This window comes from Haemaphysalis longicornis, unplaced genomic scaffold, assembly GCF_048455015.1.
Source record: "Haemaphysalis longicornis isolate Haplotype H1 unplaced genomic scaffold, Haemaphysalis longicornis Haplotype H1 scaffold_10, whole genome shotgun sequence".
Lineage (NCBI taxonomy): Eukaryota > Metazoa > Arthropoda > Arachnida > Ixodida > Ixodidae > Haemaphysalis > Haemaphysalis longicornis.
Window position 1 is genome coordinate 155,028,189 of NW_027526204.1, and position 22,933 is coordinate 155,051,121.

The 22,933-nt window shown below is 50.0% G+C and overlaps 1 protein-coding gene across 1 annotated transcript in view; it reads right to left on the reverse strand.

Moving 5' to 3' along the window:
• Window positions 1-2,068: 2,068 nt before the first annotated feature.
• LOC144159699 (uncharacterized) overlaps window positions 2,069-22,933 on the reverse strand; it is a 36,762-nt gene continuing 15,897 nt past the window's right edge. Inside the window, exons 3-7 of the mRNA XM_077691361.1 lie at window positions 10,063-10,222; window positions 8,161-8,334; window positions 6,606-6,761; window positions 4,121-4,409; window positions 2,069-3,177 (exon numbers count right to left, since the gene is read on the reverse strand). Of these exons, the coding sequence (XP_077547487.1) occupies window positions 3,079-3,177; window positions 4,121-4,409; window positions 6,606-6,761; window positions 8,161-8,334; window positions 10,063-10,211 (867 nt within the window). The 5' untranslated portion in view covers window positions 10,212-10,222 and the 3' untranslated portion in view covers window positions 2,069-3,078. The remainder of the gene's footprint in view (window positions 3,178-4,120; window positions 4,410-6,605; window positions 6,762-8,160; window positions 8,335-10,062; window positions 10,223-22,933) is intronic.

Sequence of the window (22,933 nt, forward strand, 5' to 3'; positions counted from 1 at the left end):
GGAGGGGGTTGGTGCAGGGAGGATGAGCAGTGCGAGGGAGAGCCGCTCGCTCGGCTGCCTGTCTTGGGACGGTTGTATGGGTTGTTTCTTGAGCACTTGTAGTCCTCCAGGTGATTTCTTTTGGCTGGGAGGGGCTGGTGGTGGCCGCTGGCAGGGCGCTTCCCTCCCCCGGACTCTCTGGGTTGTCCTTGCTTGGGGGGTTGGGCGTCCTGCTGCTCGGGGTCGCAATCTTGAGCGTAGGTTTGGGGGCGTCTGCGGGGTTGGAAGCGGCGGGGACAGACCGTTGCACCGGTGATGTGGGGACCTTCACAAACGATGCACTTGGGGAGACAGGGGTGGTTGTCGTCGGGGTTAGGGGTTCCACACTTAGGACACCTTGACGGTGGCTTTGCGTTGGGGCATACGTCTTGACGGTGCCCCGGCTGCCAGCACGCGGTGCAGGCCTCCATTTTACGTCGGAATGGTTTGCACCGGTACATCGCGGCTCGGTACCGGATCCAGAAGGGGACCCGGTTGCCATTAAATACGATCTGAGCGTTATTGGAGGTTCCGAGCCGTTTCGCAGCGAGAATCTGTAGATCGGGATTGTAGTCACTCACGCTTCGGAAAACTTATTCGGGTGTGTCGTTTTCGGGAATGTTGAAAATTACTCCAGTTGCCGTGTTGGCGGGAGCAGAAACATGCGAAACGACTTTGTACTGCTGTCCTTTGAATGCGAGAGACTGGATGGCAGAGTATTTTAAATGCAGAGCATTTCTTTAACTCACGATGTCACCCGGCGTTGTCGGCGTGCCTCGGCGTCCGCAACAGCCGTTCCAGGTGCGCCCTCTCCCCCACTCCTCCTCTCCCGCATCACGCTACCCTCATCGCTCTCAACAACAGGTCCGCACCCCTCCCCCTACACTATATAAAAAAATAATACTTACCGGCGCCTGGTTTCGATCCCACGACCCTGCGGGCGGAACGCAAGGTACATGGTGCTCTACCCACTGCGCCACAAAGCCGACACAGAATGGAGGGCTACGAACGCGCCTTATATCCTTCACTCATTCAAACTACGTCAAGAAGCTGCTGATACAACGCATTCACTACCACCAACTCCCCAAACACTAAACGTTAACGCAATACACCCACCCCCTATGCGACGCATTTACTCGAGTCCCCCTCGCGGGGGAGATGGGTTTGTGCGCGTTCTTCCGAGGGGGTACTTATTGTAGTACTAATTATATTGTACTAATTGGTAGTTCACCAATTGTTGGACCCGTATTTGGTCTACCGGGTTTTGACGGAAGTCGGCTCTTTGAAAAATGGCATCCGCAAGAGAGGCTTGAGCCACTTACCTGAGATCGAGTCCCTCTCTCGGTCGGAGAACGATCTTGATGTCTGTTTCGGGAAGTGGCGATGCCGGTGGGTTGCGCCGCGCAGAGCGGTTGCGAGCGTCGCGATGGGCTTGGTGGTTGTTCGAGGTGGGGGCCCGCAGGGAAGCGTTCCTGGTGTCGAGGTAGTTTTGTTGTCGGCGGCGAATATCCGTCCAGCCGCCTTGATTGAGCTCGGCAGGATCGATGTTTTCTCCAGCTACGGCGACTTCCATAGCCATGTGCACGGTGGTTGTAGGGAGCTAGGCCTAGCGACTAAGCCTAGCTCCGATGTGACGAACGAACGAGGTGGGCTTCCCTCCAGAAAAATGCAGGAATGTCCGAAAAAACGTTTTCCGATCGTTCCTTACACCTTCCGGCGTCCGCTGGTACCGGCCTTCTGGGTCCAAGACGACGATTTCGGCCCAACACTCGAAAAATAGCGGAGCTCATGCGGGGCACGTCTGGTCAATTCTAGCGGCTAGAGCGCCCCCTCAGGAGCGAGAAGGTTTTTTCACTCCGCACAAGCGCACGAGGAGCTGGCTTGACCTTCGCTGAGCCTGAAGGTCAGACTGACGCTACGAGCCATTTTCTCGTTTAGTACCTGGAGTAATTGAGCTTTGGCTCAAGAAACACTGACGAGGCGTGCAGTGGGGGCGAGAGCACACACCGCTGCAAGTGGTCGAATTAATGTGCCAGGAGCAGGAAATGGACAAGTTGTGGAAATAAAACTTTAATACTATACATCAAGGGCGGCAGCAGTCACCGAAGAGCAGGGTTCGGCAAAGGGCGTGTTGAAAACCCAAGCGGCTGGAATGTATTACGGCAAGTTTCCAAGTCATCTCGCGCACCATTTTTCTTGCTCTGTTTTTTTTTTTTGCTCGCGCACCTTCCTTGCTCTGTCCACCCACCAACAATTTTTTGTCTCTGCATGTTCAATTCGCCTTTCGCAACTACTGCTCAAAAAAAAAAATGTGCAATGTGGTCAAACAAAAATAGCGCCGCCGATGTTTATTTTAAAGGGCAGGCTTATACATAAATAGGCAATGAGGAGTAAATCCTCCTAGGGTGGGCGTCTGAGACCCAGGAATGGCTCCGCACACTCTTCAGCAAAAGCATGCACGGGTCCCAAATGCTTTGAACAGTAATCTAGGGCATTTTAGTACAGGTTACAAGACGATGTTCAACAGGATGGACAGTTGGTCGAGTTGGTACGTCGACATGATGTAAAAACAGCGCAGTAGGACGAAATACATGAGGAAAGAAACCAGACAGAACGAGCGCTGATCCTGTCTGATCCTGAGCGCAGATCCCGTGAGAGCGCTGATCCAGCGCTCGTCCTGCCTGGTTTCTTTCCTCGTGTATTTCGTCTTAGCACGCTGTTTTTACATCGTGACGATGTTTAACTTCAAGGCACTCAGAGAAACCTCTCCCATTCGATCAGTACAGCATCCTGCAACATGAAGCAGTCACTGCGAGGCTTTCAAACACAAAAACAGCTTGTGAAGCAAGCCTTCTCAGTGGCTGCGTCATCAACGCTCGTAGCATCTATTAACCCGCTCGGGAAAAGCAGCGAAAACATCGCGCCTGCAATGTTGTCGAGCAATATGTTACAACTTGGTCATGAAGGCATACACACACACGTGAAGTCGGCTCAGCGAAGAACCGAGACACTCTCCTCTTATCGCCGTTCGTTGTATTCCTCCATCCGTGGGGGTCGACTTTATGTGACGGTGACTCCCAGGATAATTCCTAGGATGACGCCGATCGTCACCACTGCCAAGATGATCCACAGCACGACGAGGTGGCCCTTGCAACAAACCTGGCACGAGGGCAGGAGGACATCTCTCACTTTGCCGTACATGCAGAAACCAATGTGTCATATCGACCCCACTTCCCCCGTCCCTACCCTCCGCCTGCCCAACGTGTTCCCAGGCCCCAGCCAGAGCCGCATCCTGAATGGGGCAACCCATTTCCCGGGGGAGAGCAGCAAGCACTGAAGTCACCAACCCTACAAGACCAACGCCGTCCGGCAGATTTCGTCAAGAAGTTTGTTACAGGTGCGCTGAACTGAGGGTACCTAACGTGGCTGGTAGTTTCTCAAATGAAGCTTCATTAATTCATTGCCGCCGCCTGGTTTGCTCCGATGCATCACCGAGAGGGTTAGGCAAGCGAGTGGAGGAGAAACAGCGCTTGGACAACGTGCAATGCAACTCTTTCTGGCTAAGTGCCCTCCACCCCATTCCCCCCCCCCCCCCCTCCCCGCACTGGAGAGCGGCAGCAGTGAGCGGTCACACGACAAGGAGGTTTGTGCTAACGCCACATTTCGTGCGCAGGATGCCAATGGTGGGAAGGCATAATTAGTTTTGTTGAAGCACAGTATTTGGGTCCATGCGCGCTGACACATTCATTTGACAAGCCGTCTGACATGACTGATTTGGATAGCGCCTGAGCCATTTCATTTGACACTATCTTTGTGCATGCGCCACCACTTCTGCACTCATAGGGAAAGAAAACTTCGTGCCACACGTCTCTTCATTGGAAGACAACCGGTCTGTAGCTCTGCCACAGTCTGTCACCAACCCAAAGGCAATGGGATGCCAGGAGCTCTGAACTCGTCCACCATACATCAGGCCAGTACAGATCGGTCGAACGTTCGTCTAACCGAGGCGCAGCGAGTTCTCCGAAAATCGCACGTGGAGACTCGAGAGAGCTGTCTAATTGAACACCACCTGACTTTCCAGTGTACAGACAGGTATGTGTACCTGATCGACCGAGTAGTAGTCCTGCTCCATCTTGGGCGGCTGGAGGACGGGTGTCTTGGAGCGGAAGGGGTCCCGCGTGGGCAGCGGCTCGGCCGGAAACACGTACGGCCGCGGCCGCATCATTGGCGGCATCAGGTGCGGGGGCGGCAGGAATGGAGGGGGCCCCATGGGCAGCGGCGGGGGGCCGCCGGGAGGGGGCAGCGCGTTGAGCACGCTCACCGAGCCGTGCAGGGACTTGCGCTCCAGGGGCGGGTAGAAGCCCGGCCGCACGTCGAACATGGAGCCGAACCTGCCACGAGGAAGGCAGCGCGCTCTACCTGTTTAAAACCCGAAAGCCCAGACTGACGCATTGAGCGCAAAAGCCGGCACTGGCGTCCGCGTCTAGGTAACTGCGAAACAGCTTCCCGGGAAGCCTTCGAGATCCCGAGTTATTCCGTAGCACGAGCTGGCCGTCGCTCTACGGAGAGAAGCGGAAGAATGAGCCGAACGGACAAGTGACGAATTTCGCCAATATCACCCACTCTCCCATTACGCACGGCGGCACGAATGAGCATCTGCGCACCGCGTGTGAGACAGACCAAAGCGATAAGGTATTAAGGCAAATCAAAGCGTCTCAAGCTTCGGCAAGATTACAAGGCACTTTGACAATGTGAGGCAGAAACGAGGCGTCTCAGGCATTCAGCTGTAAGTATATTCACGCTTTCGCATTCAGAACCCGTAAGGGGTGCTTAGCTGTTCTCGGATTCTCCACATCGTTTTCAGCAGATTTGCACTCTGAGAAGCGCATTGTTGTGCACTACAGAAAGGGAACGTGTCTCAGTGGTGATAAAGGCATAAGAATAGTGAGCAAATTCACTGACAATTTTCATGGCTAGGAAACCTTAAATAGTGGACTATGTCCTCGGGTTGAGTGGCTCACTTCTGCAGTTAGCACTACAACTTTGGAAAAGCTTTTCCTACAGGCCACTTGCGGGGAGAAATTTGATACGTCTACGTCTCTGTTGTGTCAGCAATCCCCCCCCCCCCCTAAAAAAGGGGGCAGGGGGAAATATTAAAGCTCTCCAAATTTTCCAGCTCAACGTATCAAAGAGCATGCATAGTCCGCGAAGTTCGGGTTGCGGCGCCGTCCATCAGAGTGCCCAAACGGGTTTGGAAAATTTGATTTGGCGCCATTTTGCGAGCGAGGTATTGAGCGTAATATGCAGCTAGGTCCTGTCAGTCGAGTGGCGGCCCTGGCAGGTTTCTATCACTTTAGCAGTGGCAGGCACCTCGTGGATGCGTGTGGGCTATCATGGTTGCAGACAACAGTGACGTATCCAAAGCGCTCTGCAAATCTCTGACTGCTTCGGTTAGTGCTTAATGTTTGCAGGAGCCTACAGTGGGCTCATATGGGCCTTACTGTGTGGGACAGGCAAACATTCCACGGAAAGTGAAAACATGCAGCCGTGAAAGAAGGCTTACAACATTTTGCGATGATGCAAAAAATTCTCCGCAGCATCGTTGATGATTTGTATACACCTCTACAAAAGGGAGCTAATTTAAATGAATTTGTTGAGTTAACTATGCAGAACACTTAGCTAAACAACCTTCATCCCCTCACTGTAAAATTCCCCAACGTTTTCCTCGCTTGCATCTTTGCTGTGGGGTGTTTTCTTGTTATGAAGAGCTACGTTTCTGCGGCTCTTTCTGGAATTAGTATACAGTGTGTTGAAACAATAAATAAGCGTTTTGTCCCAAGTTTTCCCCAAAATAGCTGCTCTCTTATCCATGATCAAACTTTATACGAAGGTTGAATTTCATTGTAATTTTGTTGTAAACTGATTGTAAATTGTAAACTCCAAGAACAGTGACGGTACTTCCCAGTTGATCAGAAATACTATATTTCTATATGGTTTGTGGGAGAGCCATTCAGCCATGATGGGAAACATGGCCATCCCGGAATGGCGGTGGGTCAGATTAGGAATCTTTTTTTTGTTGTTGGTCTTTGAGGATGACCATTAACAGTTGCTTTAGAGTTGATATGAATTTAATATAGAAAAAGAATCGACGGATCCAATTCTCCACGCATAGGTGGGAATCGACGTAAACTGAAGCTTTCCCCGTGCTGAATACCTGAGGCAAAATGGACTCGTGTATCGCATTTTTTTAGTGTAGTATATTGCCTGACGTAGTTCCTCTTTTCTTCTTCAAAATGGTGAGCAGTGGCGTGTGCCTCGTGAGATACTAGACTTAGAGAGAAAATTTCGAAGCCTCGATCTTTCTGGCGTAGACGGCACTAGCTCTAAGCGCAAAGAACATGACAGACGCATAGTAATGGGGCTCCCCTGGGCGGTTAGGGGATTTTCAAAATACTTAAGGCGTGTTTTTCTGGGGGGACATTGTTAAGGAATGAGTGCGACATTCGTGCGGCGGGAGAGTTCGCCCGGCGGAACGCGACAATTAGTGGAGCTTAAGGATGGTGTTGATGCAGTATTACGGGGCTTGCCTTCGCATGGAGGCCTGCGTAGGTGGCAAGCCTTGCTGCGGCGTTGCAGGCGGCTGTCCCCCGTGGTGCGGCGGGTAGAAAGGGCCGTGGCCGTGCACGGGGCACGGCTCGCCGTCCCACGTGGCCAGGGCCAGGGCAGGCACGCTGCGCGTGGACCTGCGCACAGTCGATTGCCGTCACAAGTGGAGGGCCACGGGGCCCCACAAGGAGCTCGGTCGGAAAACACTGGTGACGCAAGATTCCCATACAAAGCCAAGAGAGTCGAAGACGATCTTTGCGCCCAAGAACAGGCCATGGAGAAGCGGGTGGTGAAAAGCGGTAAAGAAATGGTGCAGGCTTAACACTCGTAAACCTAGTCATCACGAGCGAAAATCTGTTTGGCTTCGTTCTGCACACAGCGTTCCATGGAAGTTTGCCTTTGCTTGTGATTTCGCAGCCTGCAGTCTAGCTATGTCTACTGGGAGATTTCATTCGGCCTGTTGCTTGCCCTGAAGCTCACGCCCAGGCGGCCCAGCCGGTGCATCGTCCATGCATGCGACAGTGGGCGACCAAGCGCCAGCGGAGCAGCCGGCCTAGTCACGTGGTACCTTAGTAGCGAGCGCAGCTGCGATGCCTCTCTAGAGCATGGTGTTGCAGCACGCGTGGAAATGCAGTAATTTAAACAATTATAGAAATAAGCATGTTGAAATATACAAAAGAAGAATGGGAACAGAAGAGGTAGTAATTTGAAATAAAATAAATGTTTTGCGCACAATAACGCACAGAATTAGAGTGTCGAGTATGCACACGTTGATACTGACAAAGTTCACGGCCTTGTTGACGTAAGACATCTGCAGAAGACAGGGGGAAAGTACAGGGCCAGCCATTCCACGATTGGTGGCGTACTCAACCACCATTTTTCAAGGAGCGCCTAAAAAAGAAGCCGCGAAGACAAACTGCAGGTCTGGTTCATTAAAAATGCTGCTTTTTTCTGATAACGTGCCGGATGCAAACTTTATCGCAAACCTTGAATGAATCATCGAGATAGTAATGAAAAAGTTTGAAAACATATCAAGCAGTGGGGAGCGACTCACCCGACACTTTCCGGTGATTGCCTCCATGACGTCACAAATTCTTGTTTGTGTGATTGGCGGACGCCAACTTAAGCCACCGCCAACAAACATAACTGGGTGATCGTGTTTTTAGTGCTGGCCAATACTGTTATGTCACTGTTGCGCGAAATTTGAAAGTTTTTGAAAACCTGTTCCATTTTTTTGTTAAACATGCAGACGTCTTTCATGGCTGTAATGGAGGTGCGTGAGTTACCAAAAGCTTCTGTTTCTTTTCAAACTGAGCAAAGTTGTATTTTGTCTTCACGCATGCCCCTTCAGACAGAACGGCACAATTACTGCACCCTGTATGCATCGATGGAATGTGAAAACAATCAGCTGAACAGACGTTGGCCTCGGCAAGCTGGTGACAGGCTCTGTGCCGGCAAGGTCTGCTCTACACTCGCAGAGGAACTGAGCTCGTGCAGCGCCACTATCTCTTCTGCGGACAGTGCGCGCCACTATACCTGAGCGTCCCTCGGAAGTCGTGCTGGCCAGGCCAGTGCTTGGGGTGGGCTGCGGCGCCCGGGCGGCGGACCAGCGAGCGGGCCATCTCCTCGCGCTCGTCGGACGAGCTGCTCGTGGCGTCCGACGGTGACGACGACGCCCGTCGAGTCGGCTGCTGCGGCTGCTGCCGCCGGCTGGTGGAGAAGACGACGACCAGGGAACACGAATGAGCCTAATGAGGACCCTATAGGTGTACAGTCCTCACAAGTGTAGCAATAGCGAAGAGGCGTGCCTAAGCACAGAGCGGCTGCTTACGATAGCCACCAGCGCATCTCCACCGGCTCATAATCGGCGCCTACGAGGCTGACGTTCTCCGGTCAGTTGCTTCAGCCCATGCGCACAACCGCGCCGACTAGCCCAGGCGCTATCATAAGCTGCCGCTCTGTGTGCAGGCTGACACCTCGTTTGTTGTTGTTGTTGCTAACACTTTTTACGGCTGTTCGCGCGGCAATCACATGCTTATCGGCTCTATTGCTTGCCTCCACTGCACTAAGGCTGCACACTTGGACCTTTCTGCTGCTGTTCTGCCAAGGAACGTAGGTGGTGCGTTACTTGCACTGCTCAGTGAACGAATGATATGGTACCCTATAACGCACCAGGGGTGCACGATAAGAAATAGTCATTGCAACCTGTTGCGGCAATTCAACGATATGGCTAGAGCTGTTCACCCACCCTTGATTAGCTGCCCGATGCGAGGTCTGACTGCCTTTACATGCACGCCTAGCTCACTGCAAGACGCGCTTTCTTGGCTCCTACTGCCTGGGGACCCCCTGCCACTAGGCAATGTCACGTAGCACCCTTTATCTGCAGACAACGCTGCGGTGCGCGTCCTTCGACGCGCCCACGGAATGAACTGAGGAGGCGAGAACAAAGCTCCCCGCAGTGCGGCTTGCCTGCCCCCCCCCCCCGGAATGCTCACACTTGGGCGTCATGGCGAGCGGGATGGCCTTCCCTCGCTCACGCTGCCTTCAGCAGAACATGCGCCTCCGCCATCAGCGATGCTATCGGCAACTTTTGCCGTAAGGTACATGCAGGTTCGGCAAAATGGTGTTCATTTACGTCCTCAAATGATGGCGGAGCGCATATCTGTCTAAACGGACTCAAGCGATGTCCCTCCTGCACGTAACTGCGAAGTCGCTGTGCAGCTGCTGTGGCATCCCCTCCACTATTACGACCAACAGTGGTCGTCAGTTCGACTCCACGTTGTTCACGAATCTATCTCACTTCCTTAGCGACAGTCACATCAGGACAACCTCTTGGCGTGCGCAATTTCGCATGGTGTCATCGAACGTTTTCCCTGGCATCCGAAGACTTGTCTCCTGGCTTCAGCTTTTCCTTCGCCATGGATTGTGTGGCTTTCTTTATGCTGGGCATTCCCACGGCTGCAACGCTGCCGAGCTTACGACTCGTCGAGTCCCTGGCGAATTTTTCGAACCAGGGGAGGCTGCAGGGGAAGCTTTCGACATGTCTTTGTAACATTACTTTTTGATTTCTCAATAATAATCGTTATCGTTTCCCACGACTGAGCTTTCTGAGTGCAGTTGCCAAAGTACACTTCTTCTCCCTGTTCACTGGACACGGCGCGTCACCCGCAAATCTCAAGTGGCTGCATTTACTCGCATCCCTCGCGTCTCCCAATCAAGCTTTCAAGAACATCCGCACAGGCTGTAAATTGTCTTCCCGAGACGGTGTCTCCTTGACTGTGCCCTTAATGATAGGGAACTTCCCCCTCTTGTTATCAAGCATTATCACACACCCCTCGCGTATGTCCTTCACGGTAGCAACCCGTGCTGTTTTTGCGCGCCGTGTCGCCATATGCGCCGCCGACTGAGCGTGCAGCCAGAGCAAGCTGAAGGCGGCACCTTGAGGGCGGCGGCCTGTTGTAGCTGTTCTGCCACGAGGCCTGTCCGTTCGTCAGGTGGCCGTTGGCATGGCGGCGCCCACTGGCCGCTTGCTGGTGGGAGCTGTCCTCCTGCGAGGGGCGCTGCGAACGCCGCGCCTCCGGCAGCATCCCAGGGTCACCTGCGCGCAGCGAATATCCGTTCGCTGTGAACATTTCGGAGCCCCCCAAAAAGGTGCGCTGTCGCCACACCTGACAAGTGCCGCGAACGTCCAACGCACTCTTCCCAATAAAACAAGTACGGTTATTCACATTCTTGTTTTGCGTTGCTGCTCGCTTGGGAAAGGTACGCATGCGCCGGCACTGGTCCCGGTTGCTGTCGTGCCTTCGGAGTGGAAACACCAGGGGACGAGCCTCGTACAGACTGACACATTTGCAAGCCTACTGTCCAGTTCCAGTGAAGAACACACTCGGAGAGCCACCGCACAGCATTTTTAAAGACGATAGTCTTTTTTGGGCTATTAAACAAGAAAAGTTTGGCCCGTGCGTCTGTAAAACATCAGACATATTTGAGTCAAACATCAATGCCCAACTGGTACTCGCAGGGCTGTTTAAATGGAAAATAAATGTGTGCTTGATATTCGAGATACCAAATAAAAAAATATGTGTTGAGAACAATGCTACCCAAAAACACAAAAATAGACTGCACGAAAGTTCACCAGTAAGAAAAAGTTCCAGTACTTGGCATGAACAGTGGAACGCGGGAAAATTTAATTGACTTTAGCAAACCTCCTCTGTGGTTATCGTTGCACTCTCGAGAGGGAGGGGAAGAGCATGAGAGGTGGGCTTTGGGCAGGAGAAGAGAGCCATAGCGGCAGAAGTGTGTGCTCGTTCGACGGCATTTGCAGTGAAGCGAGCAAATACGCGGGGAATTTTTGTCGACCCGCCACTTCCTGATTCACCAGTTTGGAGATCCCATCCGTTAAGCAACGCTGTCCGACTTTAACGGGAGGTTGCGCTCCCAATCGCCCCATTCCCGAATGTGGAACGCATGCCGCTTATGTCTGGACCACACGCCACACACGCGCGCGCATGGAGAGAGACACGGAAGAAGGGGTGACAGGGGCGCAGCACCACCCTGTGGCGGCCGTATACGTAGGCCTCTACCTCCAACTAATCGCACATGCTGCTGGACACACGGACCCGCTGCGTTCCTCGGCCACCCAACGGCAAGAGCCATCGTCTCTTACTTCCAGTTTCAGGGCTCGTATCGCCCGCTTCGCCGCGCTCTTTCCGGCACCTGTAAGCACGCAGGAACGAAAATCGTCCGTCTGACTTGTGCCACTGTTGTAAACCTTTGGACATCGGCGTCGGCAGAATTTTGTCTTGGGGAGGGGGGGCGGAGAGTGCGGGTAGGGGGCAAATGCTGGTGTGACTCGGGGGGAGGGGTGGGGGTAAGTGCCCCTTCTGCACCCCCCTTCCGACATCCGTGCCTGTAGGTACCGACATTGAGACGTGCAACAAGTGCGGGAACTACCCTGTGGCGGAAATAAAGTGAGCTAAAAGTATTGTTCGTTGTCAGGTCCTAGTTACAATGCGAACGTTCCGCAGAGCTTTGAGAAAAAAAAAGGCTCACGTTAAACATTTGTAGGCCTAATTATCACGAGCTAAAGCAAATTAAGATCATGCGCACAGTGTTTCTGAAAGCTTGCCCTTTCTTAAGATTTCGCATCCTGCCGTCTAGATATATATCCAGAGTTATTGGATATATACCAGTTGCGAAGCGATCCCCGTAGGCACCATGTATCAAAAGCTAGTCTTCAGTGCCCCCCCCCCCCCCCCCCGACGCTGGGGCAAGCACGGGGAAAGTAGGGGAATGTTGACTAGCCTGTCGCCTGTCGGCGGAAAGTTGAAGTAGTACTCACGCGCTTGCGGTTGCTGCTGTAAGTCATAAAAAGAAAAACAATTTCACCATCTTCCCGTAGGGGAACCCTGAGTAGTATGCGAAGCAGCCATGGGGTCGACTCAAGTCGACTGCGTTTAGGTTGTCCGCAGACATCATGCTCACCTCGTCTATGATCACGCATTTCACGTTGCGGAAGGCCACGCGGAAGGTGTTCAACTCACTGGCGCTGAGGCCTCCGTCCTTGTTGGGGCCAATGGTCTTCCGAGAGAGCTTGAAAGCCGCGTGCACCGTGGTTCCTCCCACTGCCACAGCCGCCTTTCCGGTGCTCGCGCAGATGACGAACGCGTTTAAGGCAGTCTTGTTGCCGGTGTTGCTGTACCGGTTGTAGAGGTGCATGGCAAGCCGGAGGATGAACGTCTTGCCGCAACGGGCCTGTCCGGTGATGAAGACCCCTAACGGAGGTGCTGACGGCGTCGTCTGCGCGTGGATGATCTCGCGCAGTAGCTCATGTTGTTCCGCGTTTGTCATCCTCATCAAGTTGTAGTATTCGTCCCGGTCCATGATGTCCTGGCGCTTGCGCACGGCCGCGCCCGGACTCGCGTGTTTCATAACGCGCACCAAGTCTTGGCTCGGGATGAGGTCGGCGTCTTCGTGTTCCGGGTGGACGATCACGGCAGGAGGAGGTGCTGCTGCTCCTTATTCTTCTTGTTCTTCTTGTTGTGCCCTCTTCTCCGCGGCGCTGTCCGCGGAGCTGACACTGGCGTTGTGGCGTTACCGGCGGCGCTGCCCGTGGCACTCATCGCGGCGTTGCGGGAGGAGGTTCCCGTACGGGAAGATGACGACGGTGGTTGAACGCGAAGCTATCTCTGACAGATTCTTTGGTTGGGCAATCCCTAGGGGCATCCTGCCACAATCATCATCAGCGGTGCCTGGCCAGGCATGCGCAGTGGGGGTGTGGACGCCGCACAACGGCGCCCACTCAACGGCGGAGGGAACAGGCGCCACCATAAGCTGCTTCGCATCTAAAAGAAATTAATCCCTTTAACACTCACCTGTCTCAGGCGATTGTGGTTCCGCACTATCCATAGTCTTATATTACTTCGTGCTGTATTTTTTTATCAATGTAGACAAATTAGGAGAAAACCTAACATCTCCATTCTCAAATAGAATGTTTATTTCACATTGTATATACTTGAGTTGTAACATATAGCATAATATAACGTATTTCAAATATTATAATATTTGAAATACGTTATATTATGCTATATGTTATAACACCAGTATATAGCTATAGCTGTATATGGATGCATACCTAAGGCATATATGGTGTATATTATTAGTAGGCATGCGAATGCTGGACACAAATTTTTCTTATATTTCTCGTGCTTGTTACGTAGCGGACATACTTAATCAGAATTATTCCCTCATATATCAACTTGTCAGCTGCTGGCGGCAGTTTTTCTTTTTGGAGAAAGGCGGAAAGGAGGAAAATGATTCACTGTGCTCACATATTTTTTGGGGCCTGCACGACATATGACGCTGCAGTGGTTTTTAGAGCACTAGTGCCCCGAGAAAATGCACTTCAGTCTCTATAAGAATAGAATAAAAATTTATTTCAGACAACAAGAAAGATACAAGTTGCCTGGGGGGCCGGCATAAAGGCACAGAAGGCCTGACAAAGCGCCGATTCACCCGATTACACACGCATAAATCACCAGTCATACATGAACATTCATTGGGTAAAGAAGAAGAAAAAAGAAAAGATACATCACAAAAGAGAAATACAAATGTTATGCCATTGGACACTGAACATAAGCACATTGAATATTGGTACGTAAAAAAATGAATGACTATTTTATACACAGGTATCGCATGTAAAAAATTAAATGAATGTCTTATACGCAGGTATCGCATAACTAAGAAGAAACATGGGAGGAGGAATTAAGTGTGTGTGAATTTAGTTTTGAATTTGTAAAAGGTAGGCATGAATCTTTTTTTAAAATACATGAATCGAGGGGCCCCCACGCGGCCTCCGCGTGGGGGCCGCGTGGACGGCAGAGCGGAAGCACCGACTGGGGCGGGTGGCCAGTCCCGCCTGCACTCCGTGCCGAGCGCCCGTGCAGTACCTGCCACGTGTATACTGTACGAGTGCCCCAAGTTTGCGGCAGGGCGGGCGGAGCTTCTGGCCGTGCTCCGAGGGGTGCGGCCGCTCGAGGAACTGCTTTGGTCCCCAGGAAGTGCCAGGGAGCGGGACAAAGTGCTCGAGGCCCTGGGAGCATACCTGGGGGCCTCGGGGCTCCACAGTGCGCTATGCTACAACTTCACATAACTGCCCGGGTCGCAGTGGAGTGTAGCTGCTAGTGTAGCTTTCCTGGGTGTGTATTTGTGTGTATATGTGTGCAGGTGTCCTTTTTGCTACACCTTCGTGTCCTGTATTTTGATATTTATTTATATGTCTAGCGTTTCGGTTTTTTGTTTTTGTTTTCTCTCACCCAACGTTGTATATATGTCCCATCTTATTCTTGCCCATGTGTTATATATTTATGTAAGCCCTCTACCCTATCCCCCTATTCCTATGTGTCTTTCCTCCCTATCCCACCTCCCCTACACCAGCAGGCGTTCCGGTGTCCGCCCCTAGGCGAGAAAATTTACGCCTGTTGGTGGACCTTCCTTTCTTTCTTCTGTACAATAAATACATACTTTCGTGAATTAATTTGATTACAGTCGGGTGTTCATTTAGGATATCTGGTATTTGGTATGTCAACTTTTGTGCTGCGTAGTTGGTGCGAAGCTTATTTTTCTTGTACATGATATGCCGTAAATTGTGGCTGTGGTCTTTCTCGGCAAATTTTCCTAAAAATTCAGTAGGGTTACATTTAACATCGTGGTACGGGACCGTAGCTAATTTTTTAAGTCGGATATAGGTAATTGTAACAGTTCATGTTCTTGGAAAAGTTGTGCTGTATCTGAACGAAAGGGCAGCAGTTCAATTAAATGGAGAGCTCTTTTTTGTAACAAATAGAGATAACTGAGGTTCTTTTTTGTCGTTGTACCCCATATAAGAAGGCACTAGTGAAGATGCGAGTGTATTGTTGCATAGTAAATTTGCTTTTTTAACCATACTCGTAATAAATGACGCAACGTACAGAGCAGGCCACTGCTCGGGCAATGCTTTTTCGTAAGTGGTTGATGTGAAGGGACCAGTTTAAATATTCATGAAAGACACAGAGAAATTAACGCGATCAATATGTTGTCCCTCAAAGCTAATAATCCTTTCGCTGCTATATGTTTTATTGCGGGGCCTAAATACCATATACTTAGTTTCTTTGGCGTTTATGTTTAATCTGTTTGCGCTTAGCCAACTAGACAGATTTTCTAGCCACTGACAGGCCTGCGACTTAAGGACATCAATATCTGGTCCAGAAAAAAAAATACACTGGTGTCGTGAGCATACAAAATAATGTCTGGTGTTAGAGGTGTGTTTACTATGTCATTAATGTATATAATGAAGAGTAGAGGGCCTAGAATCGACCCTTGCGGAACTCCACATGTGATTTCGCCGAAGTGAGATGCCGCATTGCCAATTTTAGTGTATTGCATACGGTTTTCTAGGTAACTTTTCACGATGTCTAAGGCAATTACTCTTACACCGTATCTGGAAAGTTTGATCAATAAAATGTCATGCTTGACAGAGTCAAAGGCTTTTTTGTAGTCGAGAAATAACCCAACAGTAAATAGTTTATTTTCCATGTTGTCAATTATTTTATCTTTAATATTCATTAACGCCATTTCAGTGGATTTTTTAAAAGCAATATTGATTTTGTAATATAATGTTCTTCTGCTGCAAGAAGTGAGTAAGTCGCGAGTTTACTGTTTCTTCAATAACCTTAGAGAACATAGGTAAAACAGAGATTGGCCGGTAATTACCAAGATCGTTTTTATCTCCTCCTTTGAAAATGACAGCTACCCTTGCGATTTTAGGTTGGTTGGGGAACGTTCTTGAGCTTAGAATAAGATTGCATATTTGCGACAGAGGTAAACAGATAACATGAGCGACTGCTTTAAAAGGTGCTGCCTTTATTTCGTCCACACCGCAAGCACTACTATTCTTTAGTTTATTTAAGAGGCCGTACATCTCTTGCCCTGTCGTAGGCAACATAAAATTGATGAGTCCAAACAAATAATATAGGATGCACAGCTAACACTCTTAGTAGATGCAGAGGCGCAAAAACCTGCCTTTAGGAAATAATTATTGAGTTTGTTTGCTAGGAGAGCGCCCGAATATGGTATGCCCTCGATTACTATTTCGGATATTGCTTCTCTCTCGTCCTTGTTCCGTAGTGCATTTACGCAATTCCATACTTTTCTAGAATCATTAGAGATACTAACAAACCTATTCTCATAATACAAGTTATGTGCGTGTTTAATATCGTATGTCAGCTTATTTCTAATTTTTTTGTACTCAGCTAATTGATCGAGGTTTTTGGTTCGAATAAATGATGCGAATAGTTTGTCTCGTCCTTTTACTCTCTTGAGTAAAGAGGCATCAATCCACGGCTTTCTAGATTTTTTGTGCCTTTTCAGCTGTGCTAGAGGAAATGCAATATATAGTTCTTTAAATAGTTTTAAAAAGATGTCATAGGAAAGAGTGGGATCATTTGTCTGCATTACAAAGTCCCAGCTGACTTCCTCAACTAAATGCTTAAAAAATCGATCTTTTCTGCAGATATTATTTTCCGCAGAATAGGTGCGTTGTCTGTATGTTTGTTGTGCTGGGTTATGTAGGATAAAAAAATAGAAAGAACGGCATGTGATCGCTTATATCTGATATTACCACTCCGGCACCGGATTAGTCAATTTTAAAATTCGTAAAACATACGTCTAGTAACGTTTCGGGCGTACTTGTTACCCTTGTCGGTATGTCAATAATACTTCAAAAGCCAAAAGAAAGAAAAATATCAAGTAGCTTTCGAACAGAGGAATCCACCGGGAGAAAATTAATATTGAAATCACCGGCAACGATAGTAGGTAGACCAACGCACGCACAGTACTCTAGAATACGCTCAAGAAATTCTATAAATGGGGTTGTAGCACAATTTGTAGGTCTGTAAAATACTGCCAACTTTGTATTCAAACACTTTACAAGCACACATTCGTAGTGAACACGTATGAATGAGTATTCTGCAACCACTTCATATTTGAAAGTGTTTTTTACATATATAGCAACACCCCCTCCTCTTTTGCTAGTTGGCAGGCTCAGTTGCCAGGGTGCAACTGAGATGCAGTTGTACCCTGAAAAATTTACAACGGAGCATCCGTTAGAAAACCAAGTTTCAGTGAATGCTAAAACGTCGAATTGATGACCTAAGGCATCTAAAAAAAGTTGACGGAATCATGCTTGTTCCTTAAACTTCGCCTGTTGAGATGAAGTAAAGAAAATTGCTTGGTGTCATTTAAGGCCCTGCGATGTCTAAACGAAGCAGCATCGTGATAACTACGTGCTTTATCGCGTGTAGGCATGTGCCTTTATGGCGTAAGAAAATTACTGAGTCCTGGTACTATCTTATTTGGTCGAGGTCACTGGCTGCATTAATCCTTCGTATTCTTTCATGTTGACTGCGCCGAACAAAGAATTTTCCGTCCTTGACCCACGCGAACTGGATTTCCATTTCCCTTGCCTTTGCTTCACCGTTCACATTAAAGAGCATTCTCTCTCTCTCTCTCTCATCTGCCAGAACAAGCGTTTGTTTTGAGCAATCAAGTTTTCGTTTATAAAAACCTTTCATTTCTTTCTTCTTTGTTAACTTCTTTTTGCAAGCCAAGCGTCACGGGTATAGCGGGCTGAAAAGCGCACTATAATAGGCGATGGCTTATCTTTTCCGTCTGCGCCTGCCCTAGAACGCAGCCGGTGGGCGGCTTCAATATCTTTTTCAGATAGTCTAGGAAGTTCCAGTTCATCTGCGCGAAGAATCAGTTTTAAAGCAAAGCTTTCTACCTCTACCCCCCGAGGGTTATTTCGCGACCGTTGGTGTCAACAGGAAACTCCAGCGAACAAATAAAGGAATTTATTGGCACCGCCGGGAATCGAACCTAGAACTAATGAACTAACAAAGCGAGAGCCCGTTGTCTGACTGATTTAGCTACGAGCCCACGCGGAGACTGGGAAGACAGGTGGTGTGCTCACCAAGCACATATACGGGTTTACCCCTGGCATTCTCGCTGAATGCCACGTGAAAGCGTCACGCGACCTCTCGCACCGCTGTGCGCCCACGGCACCACTGTGCGACCTCTCGCACCGCTGTGAGTCCACGGACCATCTAGCGGCCCTGTGCGCTCCTTGCGCATGTGTTAAGCGTTGCAAAAATTAAAGGAAACTCACACCAATGCATGGCATCTCACTTCTAGCACGCCAATGTGCTAAAGCCTGTGGCCTCCAGTGTTCACGTAAACAATCACAGCTCCTTGTAGTCCACCCTCACGCAATCAAGGAACACATTCAAATACTCCTTGATGGCCAGGCCATTGCTCCAAGCCCCAGCGTAAAGATGCTGGGCCTACATCTCCAGGCCATCACCAAGAGTGACGTATTCTTGTAGCGCCTCAAACACAGCATTAATCAAATCACACATGATCAGGCGAGTTGCAACCAAGAAGTGAAGCCTCAAGGAATCCGATACCTTTCGATTAGTTCAAGCTTTTGTCCTCTCGAGAATCAATTACGTCAACCCCCAGTCTTCTTCTCGGCAAGGAGGACACAGAGATGCTTTATATAATGATTAGAAAGGCGGTTGAGCAGACCATTGGTCTTCCCATGAGTGCGTCCACACAGGGGCTGCTTAGCACGAGGCACCACAACATGGTGGAAGAGCTGATAGAAGGCCATCTTTCTAACCGGAAGCTCCGAATGAGCAGAAGTGCGGCGGGTTGCCCCATGCTTCCCAGATTGGCTGGGCAGCACAGAATGTCACTCCACTTGATGTACTCCCGGACTCTTGACGACTAAAACTAAAGATGCTCCCTTTGCTTAGAAATATGAACCCCTCACACGACGAGGGTCACCGACAAGCACGGGCTCAAGCGCTCAACACCACCCTCGGTGGGGATCATGGAGTTACCTGCACAGACGCCTCCCAACATCGATGGCAGCAATACGCATCCTCGTGGCTACCTCCATAACACCTCCTTGCGTGAACCTCACTCAAGACCCAAGAAATGACGGCAGCAGAAGAGGCAGCCATCGCCTTGGCTCACACTCAACCAGGGGTTCGGAAGGTAGTCACCGATTCCCAGCAAGCCTACAAGGCCCACGTCCGCTCTGTGGGCATGGATAACATGACACCGGGATTATTGCGCACTGGGGCAGTGGTATACTTTCACCGCAACCACTTGTTGCCGATCCGTACACCACTCGTCTAGGGGATCGGACTTTGAGGATAAGCCGTAAGCACATAGGTGGCGGCTTTGCCTGGTGTAGATACATTGGAGGGCGCCGATTTGATCTACGAATCAGATGTACGAGTATGCCAAATACGTGCTTAGTTTACCCAAAACCACACATGTTACGCCCCGTTACACACTTGTCAATCTGTTACACTGACTCGCTCTTCTGCCTGCTTCCCATAAGCGCCAATTGGCTCTCGCGGAATTGTGTACTCTCTCTCTCTCTCTCTCTCTCTCTCTCTCTCTCTCTCTCTCTCTCTCTCTCTCTCTCTCTCTCTCTCTCTCTCTCTCTCTCTCTCTCTCTCTCTCTCTCTCTCTCTCTCTCTCTCTCTCTCTCTCTCTCAAGAACATTCGTCCTTGCAGCCCACCTTCGAAATAACTGCCGCGCATCCACGCTGCAGCGAAAGAAATGGCGGGGAAGCGGTTGCTGACATGTCTGATCCGGCGTCGATGTTGGCAGTTATGAGAGCAGAGGATCCCTCTTGCACGGACGTGGGCAGCTGCACTGTGGTTCAAAACCCATTTCAAGCTAGTGCACTTCAGCTGGACCCAAGCAGCAACTCCACCACTTAGAGTATATATGCAACAGAGCGGGGCCGAGGGAACGCCAGCCCCAACCATTTCGTCTGGTAGCAGCGTGGGTCGCGGAGGAGCGCACATGCCAGCCAACCGGCCAGCGACTGCAGGCGGCGCTACCATATCACCACGGATAGAGTTCCCGTATATAGCTTCCCTAGGTGAGCGGCCGGAACGGAACAAACGAGTGCACACGATGGTGGTTTGGCGTCCGCACCTCTCCGCAGATGTGCACAGAGGTGCCTTGTATCTCAAGCGGGGACAGACCAACACCGCTAGTATAGACCTCGCCCGAGGTTTTAAATGGGCTCCAGTCACAATCCCAATGAAGGGTGCCAACTCTACACTCGCAATCATCATCATAACCAGCCTATCTACGCCCACTGCAGAGCAAAGGCCTCTCCCATTATTCTCCAATTACCCCGGTCCTGTGCCAACTGCGACCAATTTATCCCCGCGAACTTCTTGATCTCATCTGCCCACCAAACTTTCTGCCGCCCCCTGCAACGCTTTCCTTCTCTAGGGATCCACTCTGTTACCCTTAATGACCAACGGTTATCTAGCCTTCGCATGCCCTGCCCGCGTCCATTTCTTCTTCTTAATTTCTGCTAATATGTCCTTCACACGCGTTTGTTCCCTGACCCACTCCGCTCTCTTCTTGTCCCGTAAAGTTACACCCACGGCGAAAGAATAATTCTTGCTCCGTGGTTACACCTATCATCTTCCGTTCCATTGCGCGCTGAGTCGTCCTCAATTTAAGTTGAACCCTCTTAGTGGGCCTCCAAGTTTCTGCCCCGTAGGTGAGTACCGGTAAGAGGCACCTGTCATACACTTTCTTCTTAAGGGACAATGGTAGGCTGCCATTCATTATCTGAGAATGTCTGCCGTATGCACTCCACCCCACCCCCATTCTTATCGTTCGAATTATCTCTGCCTCATGGTTGGGATCCGGGGTCACAACTTGGCCCAAGTAGATATTGGCGGTGAGATGTTTCAGTGGCGCCCCCAGGCTCTGACGTCGGCTTAGGGACTCGCGCCGCTGTCGTCTGCTACACTCCGCTTGTGAGCGGCAGCAGTGCCTGTGCTTGAAAACGCCCGCTTTGATTCTCTAGTGCATTATAAAGCGTAGATGGAGTAATTCGGTTATTTTTTCAGCTTCTGACCCCTTTCAATAATGTCAAGCTGTATCGCACACATGTTTGCAACGCACGAGGAGAGAGAGAGAGAGAACAACTATATATCTTCAGCGCATCGGCCAGAAGATCATGTGTAACTCGTCCTTTCTAGCTTATTTGCGACGTTCAGTGCTTACAGCTCTTCGATGTGTATTAGAAATGCGTAGGCTTTCCTAAAGTATTTTTGAGATGCTCTTAAGACTAAGAAGTGTAATGCTATACTCACCAAGCATCGGGCCCCTACACGCGCACCGCACAGCAGGGAATAAAGCGGTTGTCCTCTATTTCTTTCGTTGTTGTTGTCTTGTATCAGGTGGGTTTTTTTCTGTGCCCAGCGCTATAATTTTTCTGCGCGATCACAAACGTCTTATTAGTAGGCTTGGAAATGTTTGGGAGGCTCACAAAGATCGCGTGGATATTTTCTTCAGGCTGTATGGCATACATTCCCTTCTTCACAAACTGGCTTTCGTTATGGCTGCGTGCAACAAGGTGCGTATCCGCAGCGTGCGTTGCTTATTCGCATGCAAATACAATCAGAAGGTTTGTGCTGCCCCACCGCGATCGCGCCCCTGACAACGTTGACCAGAGTACTCAAAGGCAGCATTTCTGCGCCGAATTTCTATCGTAATCATCGTTTCCATAACTGACTCCAACCGAAATAATTATGACATGATTATGGTGTTGAAGGCTTGATATACTCGCTAACGAACCCAATAAATAGTATACGTGCATATATTACAAGAATCGAAACCGATGAATATGTCAAGCAGCTCTTCATTGTTTTCCAACCCTTCCAGGCGTAAAGAACAAATCCTGGTCTACTCGGGATGGCGTTCTATGAATTGAAGAAAAATACTCTTACGCCCTTGACCTGGACTGACGACCCGGCCCACTAATCAGCTCGATTTTGCTGTTAAATAAAGTTTTTCTCCTCCTCCACCCGAAGCTAACCAAAGAAGAAGCCACACAATTCCGGAGACTGCAGACAAATTCATTTCCGCACGCCACACAGCTGTCCAAATACACCCCACGCTCTTCAGCTACGACTGCAACTTCTGCTCTGGGACGCCCAACACCCTGTACCACATGGTGTGGGAGTGTAAAGGCGTCACCGAACTACCTGAAGTCATCGCACCGACACAGGAGCAGTGGGAGGTCCTGCTGAGTAGCGATGTCCTGGAAAACCAGCGTGGCCTGGTGACCAGGGCCATTCGAGCTGCAGCTGGCCATGGCATCCCGGACTAGGGACGCCAACCACCATGGATGACCGACAACCATCCCGCGCTCCTTTCTTCCCGTTCAATGGGAGCAATAAACGTTTTTTCCTCCTCCTCCTCCTCCTTCTCTTCCTTCTCCCCAGTGCAGTTCTCCTTTAACGCATATCTGAATATTGGGAAGATATGGCTGTGGAAAATGTACCGAAATATCCCTCAAGGTCTGAACAAACATAATGTTACTGTATCTTGACCGTAGGAGTGACTCGTTTTGCTCAATAAACCTCCATACTGGTTAGAAGCCTGGTATAAAACCAGCACGCGTCTACTATACACACAGTGAGTTATTCGGAACTCAACCTGCAGTTTTTGCAGCCCATAGTGCACGGCGGCACACTTCCATGCCATTTCAACGTAAAGTGATGGGATACAATACTTTGGGGCGTTCCGCAAGGTTGCAAAAGCTGCTTTACCTTACATATGATTACCGGGACACGTAATGCCTTCTGCAAAAGCCGACAGTCCCGAAGACCTGGAATTTGTTTTGGTCTTGTATTTTCGCTGTTGTCGGTTACTAGCAGC